Below are 19,406 nucleotides of genomic sequence, written 5' to 3'. Positions count from 1 at the left end.
TCGTTCGTTCTTTGCGTTCTTTTTCTTTGTTCTCTACGTTTTTTAAATTAAGCTATGAAATCAGTTTTGAACAGTTATCTCGTTATTGAAGATAATGAATGATTCAAGTTCAAATAGTCAATTGAATCAGAGCAAAGTGGATTATTGTTTTGAATCCAATCAAGTGGCTGATGTGTGGTTCGATTCTAATTAATCTTTTCGTAGTAGTTTATGATTCTGTAGGTGAATAATGTTGTTTTTGTTTGTGAAAGTTGTTGTTCATCGTTGATGGTTTAAATTGAATTTAATGTAGGATTTCTGCATTAAAGAAAATATTTTTGTGTATTTGTAGCAAATTTCGATATAAAACTAAGATATTTTTGTGTATTGTTAAGAATTTTCGGTGTATGTGTACTGATAAGTTCTGCATAATTCAAAACTTTTCTTCTCCCTTCTCCTCATCTTCTGCGGTTTCTTCTTCTTTTTTTTTCATCATCATCACCATTTTCTTTTTTTCCTTATTCATCTTTTCCTTCTTATTTTACATTCTCAAGTTTCTTCTTGTTTTATTCTCATAACAAGAATAAAAACAAAAAAATCAAACAAAAAAGAAGAAGAAACACATAATACTACAAAATTACTTGGAAGATGATGAATCTACATTCATTCAACTAAAAAAAAAAGAAAGAAATAAGAAAAAAATACAGCATCAAAGAAAATATTTTTGTGTATCAAATTTCGGTGTAAACTAAGATATTTATGTGTATTATTTAAGAATTTTTGGTGTTTTTGTACTGATAAGTTCTGCATCATTCAAGACTCTTCATCTTCCTCCTCCTCATCTTCTACTTCTTCTTCTTTTTTTTTTAATCATTATCACTATCTTTTTTTTTCTTATTCATCTTTTCCTTCTTATTTTACCTTCTCAAGTTTCTTCTTGTTTTACTTTATCAATAAGAATAAAAACAACAAGATCAAGCAGAAAAGAAGAAAAAACATATAATACTGCAAAATTATTTGGAAGAGGATGAACTTACATTCATTCAACTAAAAGAAACAAAGAAATAAATATAAAAAGAAGAAGAAAAAAATGCAGCATTAAAAGAAACATTTTTGTGTATTTGTAGCAAATTTCGGTGTAAAACTAAGATATTTATGTGTTTTGTTTAAGAATTTTCGGTATTTTTGTACTGATAAGTTCTGCATAATTCAAAACTCTTCATCTTCCTCCTCCTCATCTTATTTCATTTTCTCGTAATTATTTTTGAATTCACTTTTCGTGACGATTTTGAGAGATTTTTGAGAGATTTTGATGCTTGTTTAAATTTTGAGTGTTGCAGACTTGCAGTTTTGATTGAGGGAGAAGAATCGTTTGTCATAATGGTTTTTGCGCTATTCAAGAATAGGAAAAATGTGTATTTACACGCAATCTAAACTGATGATTATTTTTGTTAAATTTATACCAACTTATATAAATTTATATGCCAAAAAAACTTATATATATCGCAGGCCTGATCATATAAAGTTATAAACCCCACATCCTATTAATAAACCACTAACGAATATTTACATAAACACGATATATGACTCCTTTTTTCGAAGGTCTATAATGAGAGTGGGTGCCTTATTTAAAGAATGATTTAACCTTCCTCGAATAGATACACTCCTAAAGACTCTTCATTGCTAGTCTATACCTCTATATAGTAGAGAATCAAATCTGGTATTTTTATGAAGGTTGTTTATGAACAATTCTTAACTACTAGACTATAGTTGATCACATTTAACTTTTACTTTATTAAATATTCAGGATTATGATCAGAACATTTTTTGGAAGCTATATCTTTACTATGAGCTAGTTTTAGAAGAAATATGGAAAATAAAAAGTAGGTATATCAACAAGAAAACCATTGTGTCATCTTACACCATGAGGGTAATACAAGAGGCATAATTAACATGCTTAGAAGTAAGCAGCAAAAACACATTGCATACCAACAGAATAATGAAACTCTGTGCTTGCTTTCTTTTAAGAGCACCATCTGCAGCAAGAAAAGGGTAAATATGAGGAAGGAACATGGCCGGTTCTTCGTATATATGATGCTTGTTCTTCAGTTTTCGCAGCTTCACGATTTCTATTGGCTTCCGCCGATGCTCGCTTTTCCTCAGCCTTGTGCCTTACAGTTGCTAGTTTATTCATGAGCTTATCATGTGCTTTGCTCCTTATTCTTTCAACCTCTACCTGCAACCAGAGTATTGTTTTTATTACATGATGTGTAGCCATTGCTCTAAAACACTAACATCTTTATTTTCCGGTTCTAATGTACTTGTTATGTCCTTTATTTTTAACATGCCCTCCCATGCAAGAGCCCTTGAGATTTTGATGTTTGGACAATCAAAATTCAAAGGCTCCCTTAACCAAACAGAGAACAACAGCACATGGCATCTCCAAGACTCCAGCCACTCATTGAAATTTTACTAAAGCTTATTCATACATAAAGGTAGAGAAGAATCAAGACAAACTATTAAAAGCATAAAGGACTTAGATTTAAATAACTTATCTGTAGACATGGTTTACAATAGGACCTAATATCGTCGTATCATCTATGTAGCAGGCCCTAGGAAAAGGTTTTGTAGTTCCATTCGGAACTAGTGAAGATTAAAGGATAACATCCATGATGTTACCCCAAAAAGCTAAGTAAAAGATTCATGTAGAAAAAAAAAGTTGCAGTAATAACAGACCGTAAATACCTCAATTTTCCTCATTTTGGCTTCTGTTTTTGCTTTCTGATGATTTTCCCATGCTTGAATTTTCATCTCCTCACGCCTAAACCTGTGTGTATAACATCACACACTTCTTTCAGAGAAAATTTTGGGTGAAAAATAAAAAACAAAATACACTTCTGACATATAAGAAACAAATCCACAGAACCAACTAGGATTAAACGCCTAACCAGATGATTGTCATGTCATACCAGCTATCCTCAAACCATAAGCTAATAAGGAAATATTAATGATTTTATATCCAACAGCAATAGAGTTTATATAACCGAAACCAAAAACTGAATAAATAAAGACCTGGCCATATACTTGGCCTTCTCAGCCTCCTCCCATGCTGCTGCTCGTGCTTCAACAACATTCCTACTAGGTTCAGCTGTTTTATTTTTCAGTGAAGTCGATGCATCCTTATCCTCCTCTTCTTTGCTAGCCCAAGCAGCAATGTTTGTTTTGCCTAGTTGTGTCCCGAGGGCCATTATTTCTCTCCTGGTTTTCATTTGTAGCTCCTTTTCGGATAATTCATTCTTGCTGGGACTTAGATGATCATTGCAAGGATCAGCTAAAGGTGATGTAGGAGCAGCTCTGGCAGGAGTAGAAGGATGGGAAGAATTTGGGCTTCGAGTCGGGGTTGTCGCCCTCAAGGGTGTGCTTGTCCTTGATGGCTCCTGGCTAGCAATAGGGGTCATTTCTGTACCCATATCTCTCATTGATACAGACCGAGCCGTTGAAGGGGGAGGAACGAATGTTGTTGCGCTTTGAATGGCAATGGATGAACTATGCTGGCTGTGACTAACTGCCAATATCAACTAGCATAAAGTTAACAACAAAACTAAACTGTCATGGCTGATTTAAATGCTTTAAAAGTGAATGTGTTCTTTAGTATTAGCACCTTCAAGTTATAAGAAACCATCACTAGAAGAGTTTGAAAACCATAACAAACTTGTCAAGCATTCCTACAGAGTTTTGAAATAGTATATAATGTGCATAAAAACCTACCGAAAGAATTTGCAATGGCATAGGGATCGGCTTCCCAATTCACAAACTTGTGTCCTCCACTTTCCATCTTAGTTTGATCTGTATCCATTTGCTTGGTATCTGGTTCATCTAAACCAATTTCTTTTTGGTCTGGAACTTCAACAATAACCTTCATAGAAGACTGGCGGCTTGCATGGGTAAGACCAGGTACCTTTCGAGATCCTACTTGCCCACCTTGCCCCTGAGTCTGTCCAGTTTTCGGCCTATTAGATGTTGGACTTGCTATCCATTTCTCTGCATCATGCCATTTAGATGGTGCTGGTTTTGAGAAAGGTCCCAAGGGCACTCTCTGTGAAGCTCGCTCAGCCCTTTGAAATTCGAACATTGGCGAGGACATGATCATAGTATCATGGCCACTATCATAATCCAAGGAAGGATCATCTAGTATTCTATGCCTTGAAGTTATTATGGCATTATCCTTTACATTAGAGGTTGAACATTCAGGAAGGACACTCACCACGTCTACATCTTTACAGTGATCAGAACTGCTACCACCTGCAAAATAGTGATGCAGAAATCCCCATGCTCAGTGAAATCCCACATTTTTCTTTAGATTTACCATTTCCCCAACCTTCATGGCTGCATTGTACTTTCAAGTTTCAAGGACATGAAAGAGAATGTACCAGATTCATCCATGTCGGAGTTGAGAGATCTCGCGGTGAAAGTGGAATCAAGCTCTTCCTCTTCTTTCCTTCTCTTCTCCACACCAAGTAGAATGTTCCTCAATTTTCCTGGGGAAAACCCTCCAACACTCTGCAATAAAAGGGGCAAGTCAAAGAACCCCAAATGAATAGATCAAAAGAAGCGTATGCACTTTGCACCAAACACGAGGAAAGTAAACAACTTTGAAATTATAATTAGTTTCCAAGGAGCATTTAGCAATGGGAGATGTGAACTATTAGAAACTGATAAACGAGAAGCTTGCTTGAGTTGCAAAGGTGACAAGCTTGTTTTGTGTCTCAACTTGCAATGAAGAGAGAGAGAGATGGAAGCGAACACAAGGCTTGTTGAGTTGTTGTCTGATACACAGTACTCTCTCAGTGTCAGCTGTTTTGTTTACTGCTTCATCTCCCTCTTATCATATGCTTTTGTGGTCCACTTCCTTTCCCATCCCTATTCATTTTATAAATTATTATTATGTCATCTGGACATTTACTCCTAGTCCTAAACATTTTCGCTTAAAACTTTAAATTTTTTCTCATAATTCTTATTTATTAAGTAGGTTGAGTGGTCAGCTCACTCGTTTAGTTAAAGGTTCGATATGCAGCAAAAAAACTTTGTTATTTTATAGGCATCTCCAATCTCCATTACCATCTCCTACATATATAATGTAATGACTAATGAGACAACCTTTGTTACTTTATATGCAATTATTATTCGTTTTCTAATGCAAAGTTCATAAGATTCGAGTAGTTGATGTAGAAAAAACGGTCAGACTCTAATTTGATGACCCTAATCATGTGGCTGCATGATGAGCCCATACAGCACTTCTCACTGGAGATTTTAATATCAGTTGTTCCCTGGTTGTTTAATTTTTTAATATATATTTAAAAACCACCAAACAATATTCATTCTCACATCAAATTTTTATATATGGGTAAGATTTTAAGGATTTGTTATATTTACATCTTTTTACACAAGAGATCATATGATGTTTACATTTGAAGGAATCTATCGAAGATATGGTGTTTACATTTTTTTATATAATATATTTCTGTCATATCTATATTTTACAATTTATATATAAAATTATCAATTAAAATAATTTTATAAAAATATATAAAATTTAAAATTAATATAATTATTATACATTTAGTAAAATAAAAATTTAAAATTTTCTATTAATAATAATCTTAAGAACATCTCTAATAGAGTGTTTTAAAATATCATTTTTTATACTTTTAAAGAGTAAATTAACTAAAATTAAAATTTATATTAAAATTTATTGATAAAATAAAATCGATATCATCTTAGAAATATAATTTTTTTATACTTACTTAAAAATTATGAATTTAAATTTCACTTCTAACTTAAAAAAAATTAAAATTAAAACTACCATTAAAGATGTTCTAAACACATCTGATTTAAATTGGTTTATTAAATTTTCAGTTTACTTGTATATTTTCAATTCACCACTTTTTTATTTTTTTCCGTCATTGTTCTTCTGCATCATAACATAAACCTCGCCAATGGGCATCTCCAATCATAAACCCTAAAAACGTTTCCCTCCTCACGGAATTCTCATCACCATCTCCATTACAATCAAAGCAATGAACTTCATTAAAGTGAGAACCCCAAAATGAGAAACCCAGCCGAAGATGCTGCTTTTCCTCCGCAACTTCTTCTACACCGGTCGCAGGGCCTCACCTTCAGTAAGCTCCTTCTCTTACTTCTTTCACCAAAACCCTACGCACTCATTTCCTGTTATCTTCACTGCTTCAACCCCATCATCTCAAAATCCAAACTTTGCTTGCCCTGTCATCTGGTTCACCGGTTTTATGTGTGTTATCAGATACCCTTTTTCCTCAAAACCTTCTTTTGATGACATTGCTTCTGAATCAGTGCGTAGTTTCTTGCAACAACAGGATAGTCCTCTAATTGATAGAATCTTTGATTCTGCATTGGCACCGGTTTTGGTGCCTAAAATTTTGGAGAAGTTACAAGGGGACCCCGTATCAGCATTGAGGTTTTTCCAGTTGGCAGGGACTCGAACCGGGTTTCGGCACACTACAGAGTCTTATTGCATCCTGGCTCATATTTTGTTTCGTGAGAAATTTTATTTTGATGCAAAGAGAATCATCAGGGAGTGGATTTTGCTTAGGGGGGAGTTTCCGGGTTGTGATTTTTTTGATATGTTGTGGTTGACTAGGAATGTTTGTAGGTCAGGCTTTGGAGTTTTTGATACTTTGTTTAGTGTTTTTGTTGAGTTGGGAATGCTTGAGGAAGCTAGCCAATGCTTTTTGAAGATGGCAAACTTCAAGGTTTTGCCTAAGGTGCGTTCTTGTAATGAGCTTCTGCATAGACTTGCAAAGTCAGGCAAAGGGAAATCGTCAATGAATTTTTTCAATGACATGCTTGGGGCCGGCCTTTCGCCCTCAGTTTATACATATAATATAGTGATAGGTTATTTAGCCAAAGAAGGGGAGTTACAAACTGCTAGGAATTTTTTCAAACTGATGAAACAGACAGGTCTTACACCAGACACAGTCACGTATAATTCTCTCATCGATGGGTATGGAAAGGTAGGTTGCTTAGCTGAGGCAATAAGTTTACTTGAGGAAATGAAAGATGCAGGATGTGAGCCGGATGTCATAACTTACAACTCCTTAATAAATTGTTTCTGTAAATATGAAAGAATTCCTCAAGCTTTTGAGTATTTGCATGAGATGAAGGAAAGAGGGCTAAGACCAAATGTTGTAACGTACAGTACTCTAATTGATGCATTTTGCAAGGCTGGCATGATGCTAGAAGCAATGAAATTTTTTGTTGACATGATACGTGTTGGTCTTCAACCCAATGAATTTACTTATACATCTCTGATTGATGCAAATTGTAAAATCGGTGATTTGGATGAAGCATTCAAACTGGCAAATGAGATGTTGCAGGCTGGACTTGATCTAAATGTTGTCACACACACTGCATTGCTGGATGGCCTCTGTGAAGATGGCAGAATGAAAGAAGCCGAGGAATTATTTAAGGCCTTGTTGAAAGCTGGAGTGGCTCCTAATCAGCAAACCTATACTGCCCTTTTTCATGGATATATTAAGGCTAAGATGCTAGAAAATGCCAAGGATATTTTAGAGGAAATGAACAAGAAAGACTTCAAACCAGATCTTTTGCTGTACGGAACCAGAATATGGAGCCTTTGCAGCCAGAATAAGATACAAGAATCTGAAGCCGTAATACGTGAGATGATGGAGTCTGGTCTGACTGCAAATAGTTATACACAAACAACCATTATGGATGGATATCTTAAAGCTGGGAAAACCACAGAAGCAGTAAATATTTTACATGAAATGCAGGAATCGGGTATCAAAGCAACAGTTGTAACATTTGGTGCTCTAATAGATGGTTTGTGCAAGAAGGGATTAGTTGAGCAGGCTGTTAATTACTTTGGATGCATGACTAGCATTGGTCTGCAACCGAATATAATGATTTATACTGCTCTAATTGATGGACTTTATAAAAATGGTTTTGTTGAAGCAGCCAATAAGCTGTTCAATGAAATGCTGGATAAGGGAATCAGTCCAGATAAATTAGTTTACACTGCTTTGATTGATGGGAATCTGAAGCAGGGAAATCCTCAAGAAGCTTTGAGAGTGCAAAATAGAATGGTGGAAATGGGTATGGAGTTAGACCTGCATGCTTATACTTCACTTGTCTCGGGTTTTTCTCGTTGTGGTCAATTGCAGCAAGCTAAGTCATTTCTTTATGAGATGCTTGAAAAGGGTATCATTCCTGATGAGGTTCTTCTTATTTGTCTGCTGAGGAGATATTATCAGATAGGAGACAATAATGAAGCTAAGGCACTTCATAATGATATGATGTGTAGGGGACTAATTGCTTCGACTCTTGATATAAGTGTTCCCTCTGTGTGCACTTGAGAAGGCAAATGTATTTTACATAACTGGTTTCCAGTTCCTTATGTGAGGGGCCAAAGTTCAATGGTTTGATTGGAATGAATTTGGTTCTTCATTTTATAATGACAATGGCCAATTCCAATTGATGCATTTTCGAGGCACTCATTTTCTCATGATGACGTAAATCCTACAGTTTCTGAATCTTGCATTTCAGTGTTCATATATGAATGAGATTATCAAGCTTACCATGACATGATGCTTTCCTAATTTGAAGATATTTTATTTCCCTTGGTGCTTGATAAAGATTTTAATTGTAGGTATTAGACTTTGTTCTTATATATACTTAGATTTGTTATTTTCTTGCCAATTTATATATTTGATGGACTTCATTCAACTTATAGGCTCATTCATTCTGTTGCAGCGCAAACACTTTTAGGCCTGTTATGAAATTGAACTAGGCTTCTAGTCTCATTGATCTCAAGAAGTGATCCTGCAAGAATTGTCAGAACAACAAATCACTTGCACAAAAGATGTAGAGGAGTTCAGTCATATTGGATGCTTTTCTTCACTGCATACATGCAGAAGGTGCTTGATACTTCTATTAGCATTTTAGTTAATATATTAATGTGAACACATCAAGTCTGGTAATTTACATCTAATTTCTTCATCAGATATTGGTGATGGTTTAGATTTCAAAGTTATAATACGAGCTGGAATAAATAGGTGAAGAATAAGACAGAAATACAAAGCTATGGTAAGAGCTGGAATAAATAGGTTAAATAGCTCTAAAGCTACAATAATAGCTGGAACCTGGAATAAATAGGTGAGTAATATAGCATAGATGCTGTATTTACAAGAATTGTCGCTCATATTTCAGAATTTAATCCTGAAAAGGGACCTGGGGAAGTAAGTCTCCTAAAAAGGGCACCCTCATTAAATAAAAATTTCATTGGTAGTTTTGCAATTATGACTGGAGTATTGTTTTACCGTTTCTTGTCTTCTATTATGAAGTCAAAATCCGTGGACTGACTAGGAATTGACAACAGATAGCACAAGGACCAAACCTATTGAAATAGTGTAACATTATGGTATTGAAATTCACGAGTTTATATGCTAGTAATGGAGTATACATGCAAAGAGTTTATAAGCAGTTGTTGGTGCTTATTTTACTGAAATTGTTAATTGCTTTTCCTTTTATGGCTATGGCCTTCAAAAAGCTATTGTTTCCAAAAGTGCAACTATCTTTTTGATGAGTGCTGGTTTGCTGTACAGTTCTTTACTTCTGTAATCTGTTTGAATTGGCATTTTCTCCATCATAATTATGAATATAGATATTGTGAAGGAAAAACATATTTACTTGAGAAAATGTATGTCATACTGCATAAATGATATTCTGTGTTATGTGCGGTCCTTTTGATGCAATTTGTAAAACCACCTCTTTGTTTATGACAACAGGCTAATAAGAGGTTGTACTTTATCATCAGGTTGAAGCTGAGGAGCTTTTTTCAGTTTTCATGATCTTGTGTGTTATTCCTCCTAGTGAACTTTTCATCTTAATGCCATGGATAGGCTTTGTTATACTGAAGTGATTCAAAAGGGTCTCTTTCAATAAATTTGTGGTGGACCTTCCTAATGGATTGACTGATCAGGCTTCTCAGGTTCTCTTCCCAATCTTGTAACCTAGCAATCACACACAGTCACAACAGATTTCAGGTTCATAAAATTGCTGATTGGCCATTATAGGTAGATACATACATTTTTACATTTTTGTTTGAGAGTAGCATTGAAGAGGAGGATAGGTTGTTTCATTTAAATGGATTCATGATAGATACATAAATAGATAGAAACTTGGGAAAAGAGTTGTAACAAAGTTTTACAAGGTGCAACAGCAACACTATTGTAACAGCTATTTGTTTCTTTGTATATTGCATCATCATATAATGATAAATAATAATTTCATAGAATTTCTTGCCTCATTCAACATATGGATACAGTGACCCTGCAGGGAATGGTGATTTATATGGACTACAACTGACAATAATTTTATTCTAACAATAATGCGAATAATCGACACGGAAATAATAGATGGCATTAAATAGGATGGAAATGATGGTGGCCTGCGAGTAATAGACAAGTGGAGAGATAAGTGCAAACTTAAAAGCTATGTGGGACAATAATTATAGTTGAGCTCATGGTGGTCGGTTAATGATGTGCTATAGCATACCCTTAAATTAATACATGTGGAGCAGTATTAATTATGAAAACCATGGATGATATCAAATAATATTAGTATATTGAAATAATGATATATCTTCTATTAATTAAGAAATTGAAAGAACATTATGAGAATAATCTGGGATATAATTTGGAAGGAACAGTCATCCTCGTGAAAGGAAAATGTAAAAATGTATGTATCACCTTGGGTTGTAGTTTACTTTATATGGTTATGAAAAGTTATTGTTTGGTTAAAGAAAATTATCTAAAACGAATTTTTTGGGTCATCATCTCTTATATTTCTGTTCGAGCCGCCGCGCTTGCTTCTGTTAAGCCATCTTTGAAACCATTTCAACAAACCAAATTTTTAGATTTCCAAACCAGTCAACATTGTTTATCACTGTACCATCCAATATCCATAGTAGTTTTTTCACTTTTTGATTGACGAAAACAACCAAAATAGAACTTCATAGAAGATAGAACTTGAACTGCTAAATCAGCAATAATTGCTAGAGTACACTTGGATTCTTTGTATGATAACTTGCCATTTTGTCATTTCTGAACATTCTGTTACAACTTACATCAAAAAGCCAAACCCAATACAGATATCTACAAAGATTTACTCGGATTACACCTATGAGCTATCAAGTGAAATCTGCACTCTTTTCTACCTATTAAGCTAACTCACTTGAAATGTAAAGATGCTACCAGTGATCAGCCCAAGTTTGTCAATGAACTAGCAAAACTTGTTCAGATTCCTAACCTCTTTGAACCACACTCAGAACAAAACTTGGATGTTTCCCTCAGATATGGAGCCCCACATTCATCACAATATTTTGCAGGGGTTGGTGGCTGCACCATAAGCAACATGATATAAATGAGCAAAATGATGATGAAGCACTTATCATGCTCAAGTATCTCAAAGATAGACATCGGAGCACACAATTTAGAAGCTGAGTAGTGAGTACTAGCCCAGACTCCAGCAATAAGATAAATTACACAGAATGACATGCATTAGTTTGTCTACTAGGTCTTGGAGGTGGAAAAAAGAAGTCAGAATTCTCATCTGATAAAAAGAAGTTTCACCATCAAATAAGCTTACCAGCATGTGCAAGCGTCCTCCAACATGGCCACCTGTGAGTGGTTGTAAGCAATTCATGTGTTGGGATATTGATGTTGGTTGGTGAGCATGAGATATTTCCGACAGGTGGGACGGCGGACCACTTTGATGGTTATGGGAATAGGGCCCTGCATGCGGACTTTGGTGCATAGCTTGATTGTTCTGGAGAACTGCGTGAAACTGAGGTTGATGTGGCAATGATTGCAAGTGATGTTTGGTCGGGGTCTGCTGTTGATTTTGTGGTCAGGAAAAAAAAGTTCCGATGTTATGTTGATGCTCCCATAAAATATATAAAAAAGAAAAGGCAAGGGAAAAAAAAAAGCCCGAGAATCAAGATCCATCCAAGCACAACCAAAGCAACATGTAGCACAATCAAACTATAGTTTATATATGATACAAGAGAAGATACTTAAATTTAATGTAATAACCATCCAAAGAAAAGATACAGCAATCACCAACCATCTAATCTGAAGACGAAAGAACCAAATACCTACATACATATATATATTTACTTACTGAGCGAAATCCTTGATTAATAGTCAATGTAGAAGAATTGTCAGCTCCAGGGAAACTCTGTTAACATGTCATAACCATGAAACACTAGTTAATGTTTGAATGTAAATAACTGCAGCAATTACAATTTATTCAATCTCTGAATAATCACACTCAACAGAATTAGTTTCATTACACAGCAATCAGTACCATAGTGGAAGCAGATGATAAAACACATCATGTTCAGAGCCAGAGCATGCTAGTTAGACATTGCAAACAAAAACAAAGTCGGAAGTTGCTTATATTTTTGGATATCTTACAAGGATCACTTTATTCACCAAAATGAGGCACATCATACTTACAGGGATATCAGGGATATTGGAAAGTGAAATTGATGCAGCACGCCGAAACTTGTGTCTTGGAGAATAAAATTTGTAGTCATCAGCTGAGATAGCTACTTCATTCCGACCTGTCAATCTCTTAAACCTAAAAACGATCAAAACAAATCAAACCAAGTGTGCACTCCCTGAAGGCTCAAACAAATGCTCATTCTTAAGTTTATCATTTTTCATATTAGACTTGTCAGCAGCTTCAGAATAAAGCAATAATCAACATTCAAAACAGTAGAAGCAAATTATCAGCAGATCCAACATCATCATAAATATACTTTCTTAAAATTGCAAAGAAAACCTACATTTCCTACAAGATAATGCCACCACGTGAATTTATCAATTTATTCTATTGCAATTGTTCTATACATCCAATTTTTAAAGGAATTAGAGTGAGGGAAAGCACATTAATGCTTGAATGAACCAAAAACAGATATTCTGCTAAGGGAAAAACAAATATTATTATGCACTTTTACCTATATAAAACTTCACATCCAGGAAGGCCCTGGCGCAGTTAAAAGAATATAGAAGGAAAGACAAAATGAACACTACAACACTCAGCTTACCATTCAGCATCATCAATTGACATGGTATTTGGTTTCTCAACAACTTTCAAACCATTAACTACCACAAAACGAACTCGCTTCTCTTCTTGTATAACTAGTTCTGGGAACCTTGTCCTTGTTTCCATAGAAGTTGCCAATTCTCTTCTCTTATATGTACGCGGTCCTGTGAAGGAGCAACCCTTGTTAATTGCACAAAAGAGGGAGCTATCAACCAAATTTCTTCCGAATGCAAAGGGTAAAAGTTATTATAATAATTATTATCATTTAACCTTTTTTAGGAAACTTCTTAGCCAGTCTTCTATACAAACCACCAGCTGCTTCAAGGGCTACCCCAATCGTCTTCTCGCGAATACCATTCAAGGAAGCAAGCCTCATATTAACATCATTCACTAAAGTCTCATACATATTGGCCACATACATCAAAGGCAGAGCAAAATTCGGGTCCCCTTCATACTGTATCTCCCTGTTCCTTCTCTTATCCAGCTTGTCTTGGCCGGAATAATCAGCCTCTGAATCAGCCACTTCAATCACATGATCATCGATAAAATGATCCACAACTATTTGCAGAAACCTCGCCCTTGCTGTCTCTATAGGCGAAACATCTAACCTCCAAGTTGAGCTAAAATCAGTCACCTCAAACTCAAGATTTCCACACAGAATCTAATTTAGCAAACCAAAAGCTACATGATTTTACCCTCAATGGTTAAGATATCATAAGTGCCCCTGGAAGACTCGTTAGTCTCCAGACTTGAGCGATCCTCGTCAAAACAACTCCTATGGGACTCGTTCATGCAGTCCTACAAGAATAGTGAGAAGAAACCGAATGAAAAGTTTCTTATTTTTTATTCTTGAATGCAATGCAGAGAAAGTGAAGAAAAGTGGAGCAGCACTCACGACGGCAGCAGCAGAATCGTGTGTGGTGGGGTCCGGGGTGGGGGCGGCGATGTGGTCAATGGGGGAGGGTGCGGCGGTTCTGGCGTCGACAGCGTTGAGAACGTGGAGGGGACTCTCGATGAAGGAAGAGGGTGAATTGAGGTTGTAGTGCTGCACCGGAACCCTAGTCCCCATTCTGTATTTTCTTTTTCAATAATAATAATTAAGAATCAGTTTGAAGTGAAATGGAGGAGGTGGAAGAGATTGTGGTGGTGATTGTTGTTGTGAATGAAGCAGTTGCTCATGCGTGTGCAGATGAAGGTGATGGTGATCACTGAAAATGGGTTGGAGAGAAGCCATGGAGAGAGAGAGAGAGAGGAGAGAGAGATTTAACGGCTATACGGAGGGAGAAGGAAAAAAACAAAAAAGAAGGGAGGAGTCCAAAGCTGAGGTTGAGACCATACCTGAGGTTTCTGAAGCTCGAAGCAGTACCCAAGCCTAACTCCGACTCTCCGCTCCACAGTCCACCCAACCTTTACTTGTGGTTTTAGTTTGAGAGTTTTACACACACCCCCTGTTGACCCACCTCCTTAGCTCCTCCCTTCTTTCTGTTTCGGTTTTTTCCTTGCTATGTATAATGTAGATTAAATTATTGTTTTTGTCTTAATATTATTTGGAGTAAGTAATAAAGTTGTTTTTAATATTTATATTATTTTATTTAAATTTTTAATATTTTAAATTTTTTTTAATATTATTTTACCATTAGAGATTCATTCACATAATTAATTGTAAGACAAAATTAAAATAATTTTAAAATATTAAAAATTTAAATAGAACAAAAATATTAGAAATAAAATAATATTTTATTTTTAAAAAAATATATCCTTCAATAATATCAATTTTTTACAGTAGGTAGTTATTCAATTATTTTTTAATAATATCTAAATAAATTACATTTAATCGCATTACTTTCATTCTAAATAAATTTATCTTTTAAAATTTTACTTTTAAAAATTTTTACTCATCATGACATGTATATAGAATAATTAGTACATAAACTTGTGGAAAAAAAAAAATGTAGTACATATACAATAAAATATAAATTATACATTTTGTCTCTAATGTACCAAAATTTTTTAATATTTAATTTAGTTAAATTTTATTTTTAATTTTAAGATAAATTTTAATTTTATCCTTCAATAATATCAATTTTTTTTACTGTAAATAATTAAGTCTCCAACGTTTTCGCCCTATTTAAGTCTTTAACGTTTTAAAATTGTTTCAATTTTATCTTGCCATCAATTCTGTTAATAGATCACTAACAGCAGGACAACATTGAGACAATTTTGAAATATTAGAGACTTAAATAGAACGATTTAAATATTAGGAACAACTTTAAAACTTACCACAAATATTAAAGACAAAAACGATACATTATTCTATAATATATTTATTAGAATTAATACTCAAAATGACTCCCTCACTGTCACTATAATCAATAATTCATCAATTTTAAAATATTGATGAGAGTGACTCTTGAGGGATTGAAAGTGACGGTTAGAGTGATAGAAATGCTGAAATGGTGGGTATTTGAAATTAGGATTTTTTATTGGGGTTAAAATTTAAAAAAAAAATTGATTAATAGTTAACTATTCAAAATATGATGAGATAAAATTAAAACTATTTCATACGTTAAAAGATAAAATTAAATCAAATTAACGTCAGAAATAATTTTAAAAAATTTCAAAAACGTTAGAATAAAAAGCATATTTTATTCTTAAAATATATTAAATTATACATATATTTGAATAAAAATACATAATAAGTAAATTTAATGATTAATTTTAGTGTATAAATAATATTTTTATTAAATTATATATATAAATTATCTTTCCACTCCATAATTTTGCCAAATCCCCAAATTATCTCTGAACTTTCTAAGTTTATACACCAACAAATCCTAAGAAAAATTATTATTAAAGCTTACAATCAACTTTTCGAAAACTTTTGTTCCATTGTGTCCATCCAGTTCATGTTTGTCATGGATCATATTCTTAACTATGATATATCAGCAAAAAATTACTACAAAAATCAAACCAATGTGAAGTTGATTTTTTTAGGACTAAATTTAATATTAATTCGATATTAAGGATTCTAATTTTATTTTGTTTATTTTTTCTAAAACCTGAGAACCTTGCATCAAGTTAAAATGGGAAACTGTGAAAGGTGATTGGAGAAATGAGTACTCAAAAAAGTATCAAAAATGCAATGAACACCGTGTTATAAGAATTGCTTACAACCTGACAGCTTCTCTAATTCACCTCACCACTTCTCTATTTCTTTAATTACAAATAATTAAAATTAAAGGCAATCTAAACTCAACTACATTTACGATACTATTTCTGTATTAGTAGTCTAGTTACACTGAGCTCAAACTCGATAAATGGCAAAGGCAAGAGATTCATAGCTATGGATGGAACATCACTGCTTGTGTTTTTTGTCGATGTCATAAAGCACACATGCATCTGCTGCTGTCTTCAGCTGAAACAAGGGTTTTGTGGCAGATTTCAGGGATTTAAACTAATTGACAACTAAAACATCAGAAGAGAAGCTTCACATATTCACATGCATGCTCGTTGGAATTGGAAATAAGTGCAAGTTAACTAATAAATCAATTCCAGAACTTTCTGTTTATGACTAGACTGATAACATCTAAACTATCTAGGTCAACTAGTAACTATTAATTTAAAACATTATCAGGTAAAGTTACTCACTCATGTTCATACATCTAAAGTTAAGCATGTGTGTTCTGAGGATAAACTAAACTTGCTAATAACTAAATATATGCTGCATCCAAATTACATTCAGATTATTGTCAATCCTAGATATTAACTTCAAGCCTACTGCAAAGTGCAAACTGAACCGATGTCAACATTTGCTACATGATACATAACTAAGACTTGATTGGACTCCACTTCGAAAATTTTGTACGGGCAAACCACAAAACCTGTTTACATGTGGTGGTAGAAAGAATTTTTTTGAAAACTTTTGAAACCTCCAAATCTTCCATAATTGCGATGCTTAAAAGAATATTCCAAACCAAACAATATAAAAAAATTTCAACCACCATATGAATATCTTGCATAAATGAATCATATACAAACCTGAATGACATTGGTAAGCTGCTTGATTGTGCATCCAACTAAACTTGTTGCGATTAGAAAAGAGAGTATTGATATCTTCTGCAGATTTGTTGCTAAAACCTGAAATAAAATAAAAGACAATTGAGAACAGATGATCTAACAGAACCTTCTAGTCATCCTAAGATAGTCTAACAACATTTATGAGTCACTGAGAGCACTTACATCCATTAATTTCTCTGTATGATTCTCCGAAAGATAAAACAGGATTAAGTAAAGAACCTGCAGAATATAAAGGATAAGAACAAAAAATATAATTAAAAACATTTTTCACAAAAGTTAAATAAAATAAATAAATTTCAAGGAGACAGTATTACAGTTACCTCACATGAGACACAACAGTAAGCCATAAACATCCTATTGCCATAGTATAACCTGAAAAGCCAGTTACTACTGTCTTTTACATCTTTATGACTAGCCTTGCCCATCAAGAAAGTGCTGCATTTAAAATAAAACACAGCTAAAGAACTCCATCAAATCAAACCTGCAAATGCAGAATCATAAAATTTGCATAGAGGGGGGAAAAAGCACAAAGTTTACATGCATTACCTGTACATTTGAAGCCAGTGGCTAGCAATATCTAAAGCTAGCAAGGACAAGAAGACTAAGCCAGGCCTTTACACAAATTCACCATAAAAGTCAGGTTTACAAGCCCATGCTTAAATGACAGCAAATGATGAACAGTTAAAAAGGAGAAAACTCTTACTTGTAAACTTGGGAAAGAACAACAAGTAGACAAGCAGTGCTAATTCTGATATTAAGGAAGCCACATTAATTCAAATAACACAAAAATCAAACAATGTAAAGAACTATAACAACACATTCTTTGGCTTGAGAGAGAGAGAAACCTGTCCGTAACCATGTCCAGAACAGCTCCGAAGGTTGACACTGAATCAAGAAAACAAGATTGCTATTTAGTTATTTATTTATTATATAGAATAGTTACCTTTTTAAACAAGTTACTAAAGAGGAAATGCTGTCCCATTCCATGGTTAAGGCATGCCACGAAGCCCCCAAGTTTTTGAACCTAATATCTTCTAAAACAATGTCTAATCATACCAGTTCACCCAAACTTTATACTTATGGCATATATCACCCCTCCTTTTTCTTTCTTGCCTAAAGGCTAAGCAATGTACAGGACAAACAGTCAACACTAATACCATCATATGAGCAAAACAAATTGTAATGACCTTCTCAATTAACTAGAACAAGAAAGAGATAATGTGTACATAACACTCCTCAAAGAATTATATAACAGAATAAAATTGGTATAACCACTACAGGAAATTATACCTTGATTGAATTTGCGAGCAGCCCAGCCATCCACAGCATCACATACAAAGCTGACAACAGAAAATAGCTAGATTACGCTTCAGATCCCATAGAATTAAAGAAGAGAAGGTTCAAAACTAGAAAAAGTGCATAAAATTGTACCCCACCTGAAAAAATAGAGAATAGAGAACAATATTTTGTTTGTAAAACATACGTGGAAAGCAAAGCAGTTTAAAAGAACCCGGGTATATCCTGCATCATCACACACTTGGTAAATATAGTGTACCCATTATGAATTACAAACAGCAGACTCTAGACATGAGATAAATTTGTTTAACTCTATTGCCCTTGAGTAACATCCTTTTGCTTGAAAATTCAGTTGCAAACACATGGTACAATCCAATTAAGCCCCAAGGAAAGGTTGTCGAGGATTTATGTTTTCCAAAAACCAAATGAGGCAAAGGTTGTAAGTGGAGATTTTCCGCAATATTCTGCTGGTGAGTCCTTTATCGAAGTTGAATGACTCCCATAATTTTAATCAAACTTAACAAGCATTGAAACATATTTTCTTCAATATGTAATTATGCATGAGAGAACAAAACATAGTATAGAATAATCAAATACCCACCTATGATATTAGGAATATAAAGGTACACAGACAATTTACTAGGTTTTGATCCAGGTTTTGGTCCAGGTTTCTTGGCCATTGAAGCTTCTTTGTATTGTAAAGTTGAATAAAGAGTATAGGATTGGCAAAATCAGATATACACCTGCATATACATGAACATGATGCAAAAGTCAACCATATTAGAACATAGCTATTCATTCAAAGACAGATTAATAAAGGAAACAAAATCATCTCATAGACCAACACATCAATTTATCACATAATGAACTTTCTCAAATCCCATTAA

General features: G+C 34.1%; 4 protein-coding genes across 12 annotated transcripts in view; 1 reads left to right on the top strand and 3 right to left on the bottom strand.

Moving 5' to 3' along the window:
* Positions 1-1,792: 1,792 nt before the first annotated feature.
* Positions 1,793-4,691, bottom strand: LOC107481957 (uncharacterized). Its single transcript, XM_021139457.2, has 5 exons — positions 4,410-4,691; positions 3,748-4,281; positions 3,052-3,544; positions 2,725-2,806; positions 1,793-2,215 (listed from the first exon to the last, which is right to left on the bottom strand). The coding sequence occupies exons 1-5, from the start codon at positions 4,420-4,422 to the stop codon at positions 2,003-2,005; spliced, it is 1,335 nt and encodes a 444-aa protein (XP_020995116.1). The 5' UTR covers positions 4,423-4,691; the 3' UTR covers positions 1,793-2,002.
* Positions 4,692-5,947: 1,256 nt separating this feature from the next.
* Positions 5,948-10,332, top strand: LOC107482070 (putative pentatricopeptide repeat-containing protein At2g02150). 5 transcript variants are annotated; one of them, XM_021139456.2, is made up of 3 exons: positions 5,948-8,546; positions 8,788-8,951; positions 9,851-10,332. In XM_021139456.2, the coding sequence occupies exon 1, from the start codon at positions 6,105-6,107 to the stop codon at positions 8,388-8,390; it is 2,286 nt and encodes a 761-aa protein (XP_020995115.1). In that variant the 5' UTR covers positions 5,948-6,104; the 3' UTR covers positions 8,391-8,546; positions 8,788-8,951; positions 9,851-10,332. The 5 variants fall into 5 exon arrangements, with proteins under 5 accessions (XP_020995115.1, XP_020995111.1, XP_015957940.1 ...); XM_021139452.2 differs by having other exon boundaries at positions 5,948-8,679; XM_016102454.3 differs by having other exon boundaries at positions 5,948-8,679; positions 9,822-10,332.
* Positions 10,333-11,062: 730 nt separating this feature from the next.
* On the bottom strand, positions 11,063-14,620 carry LOC107482071 (uncharacterized protein At2g02148). Of its 4 annotated transcripts, none has more exons than XM_016102461.3 (9): positions 14,485-14,620; positions 14,042-14,216; positions 13,842-13,944; positions 13,417-13,749; positions 13,148-13,310; positions 12,555-12,678; positions 12,217-12,273; positions 11,683-11,928; positions 11,066-11,432 (listed from the first exon to the last, which is right to left on the bottom strand). In XM_016102461.3, exons 2-9 carry the CDS (start codon positions 14,213-14,215, stop codon positions 11,331-11,333), a joined length of 1,302 nt encoding a protein of 433 aa, XP_015957947.1. In that variant the 5' UTR covers position 14,216; positions 14,485-14,620; the 3' UTR covers positions 11,066-11,330. The 4 variants fall into 4 exon arrangements, with proteins under 4 accessions (XP_052115620.1, XP_015957947.1, XP_015957945.1 ...); XM_016102459.3 differs by having other exon boundaries at positions 14,042-14,354; positions 14,485-14,619; XM_016102460.3 differs by having other exon boundaries at positions 14,042-14,225; positions 14,485-14,612.
* A 1,655-nt stretch (positions 14,621-16,275) lies between these two features.
* The window catches only part of LOC107482072 (probable CDP-diacylglycerol--inositol 3-phosphatidyltransferase 2), a 3,946-nt gene continuing 815 nt past the window's right edge, over positions 16,276-19,406 (bottom strand). For both annotated transcript variants that reach the window (XM_016102463.3, XM_016102462.3), the window contains 10 exons: positions 19,121-19,262; positions 18,660-18,744; positions 18,514-18,563; positions 18,069-18,108; positions 17,927-17,971; positions 17,770-17,835; positions 17,544-17,658; positions 17,386-17,442; positions 17,185-17,283; positions 16,276-16,561 (listed from right to left, as the gene is read on the bottom strand). In XM_016102463.3, coding sequence (XP_015957949.1) covers positions 16,502-16,561; positions 17,185-17,283; positions 17,386-17,442; positions 17,544-17,658; positions 17,770-17,835; positions 17,927-17,971; positions 18,069-18,108; positions 18,514-18,563; positions 18,660-18,744; positions 19,121-19,199 — 696 coding nt within the window. In that variant the 5' untranslated portion in view covers positions 19,200-19,262 and the 3' untranslated portion in view covers positions 16,276-16,501. The remainder of the gene's footprint in view (positions 16,562-17,184; positions 17,284-17,385; positions 17,443-17,543; positions 17,659-17,769; positions 17,836-17,926; positions 17,972-18,068; positions 18,109-18,513; positions 18,564-18,659; positions 18,745-19,120; positions 19,263-19,406) is intronic.

The sequence above is a fragment of the Arachis duranensis genome, chromosome 3 (genome assembly GCF_000817695.3).
Source record: "Arachis duranensis cultivar V14167 chromosome 3, aradu.V14167.gnm2.J7QH, whole genome shotgun sequence".
In the NCBI taxonomy this organism is placed as follows: domain Eukaryota; kingdom Viridiplantae; phylum Streptophyta; class Magnoliopsida; order Fabales; family Fabaceae; genus Arachis; species Arachis duranensis.
Note: the sequence above shows the minus strand (reverse complement) of the source record. Positions and strands in the feature narration are given on the sequence as shown.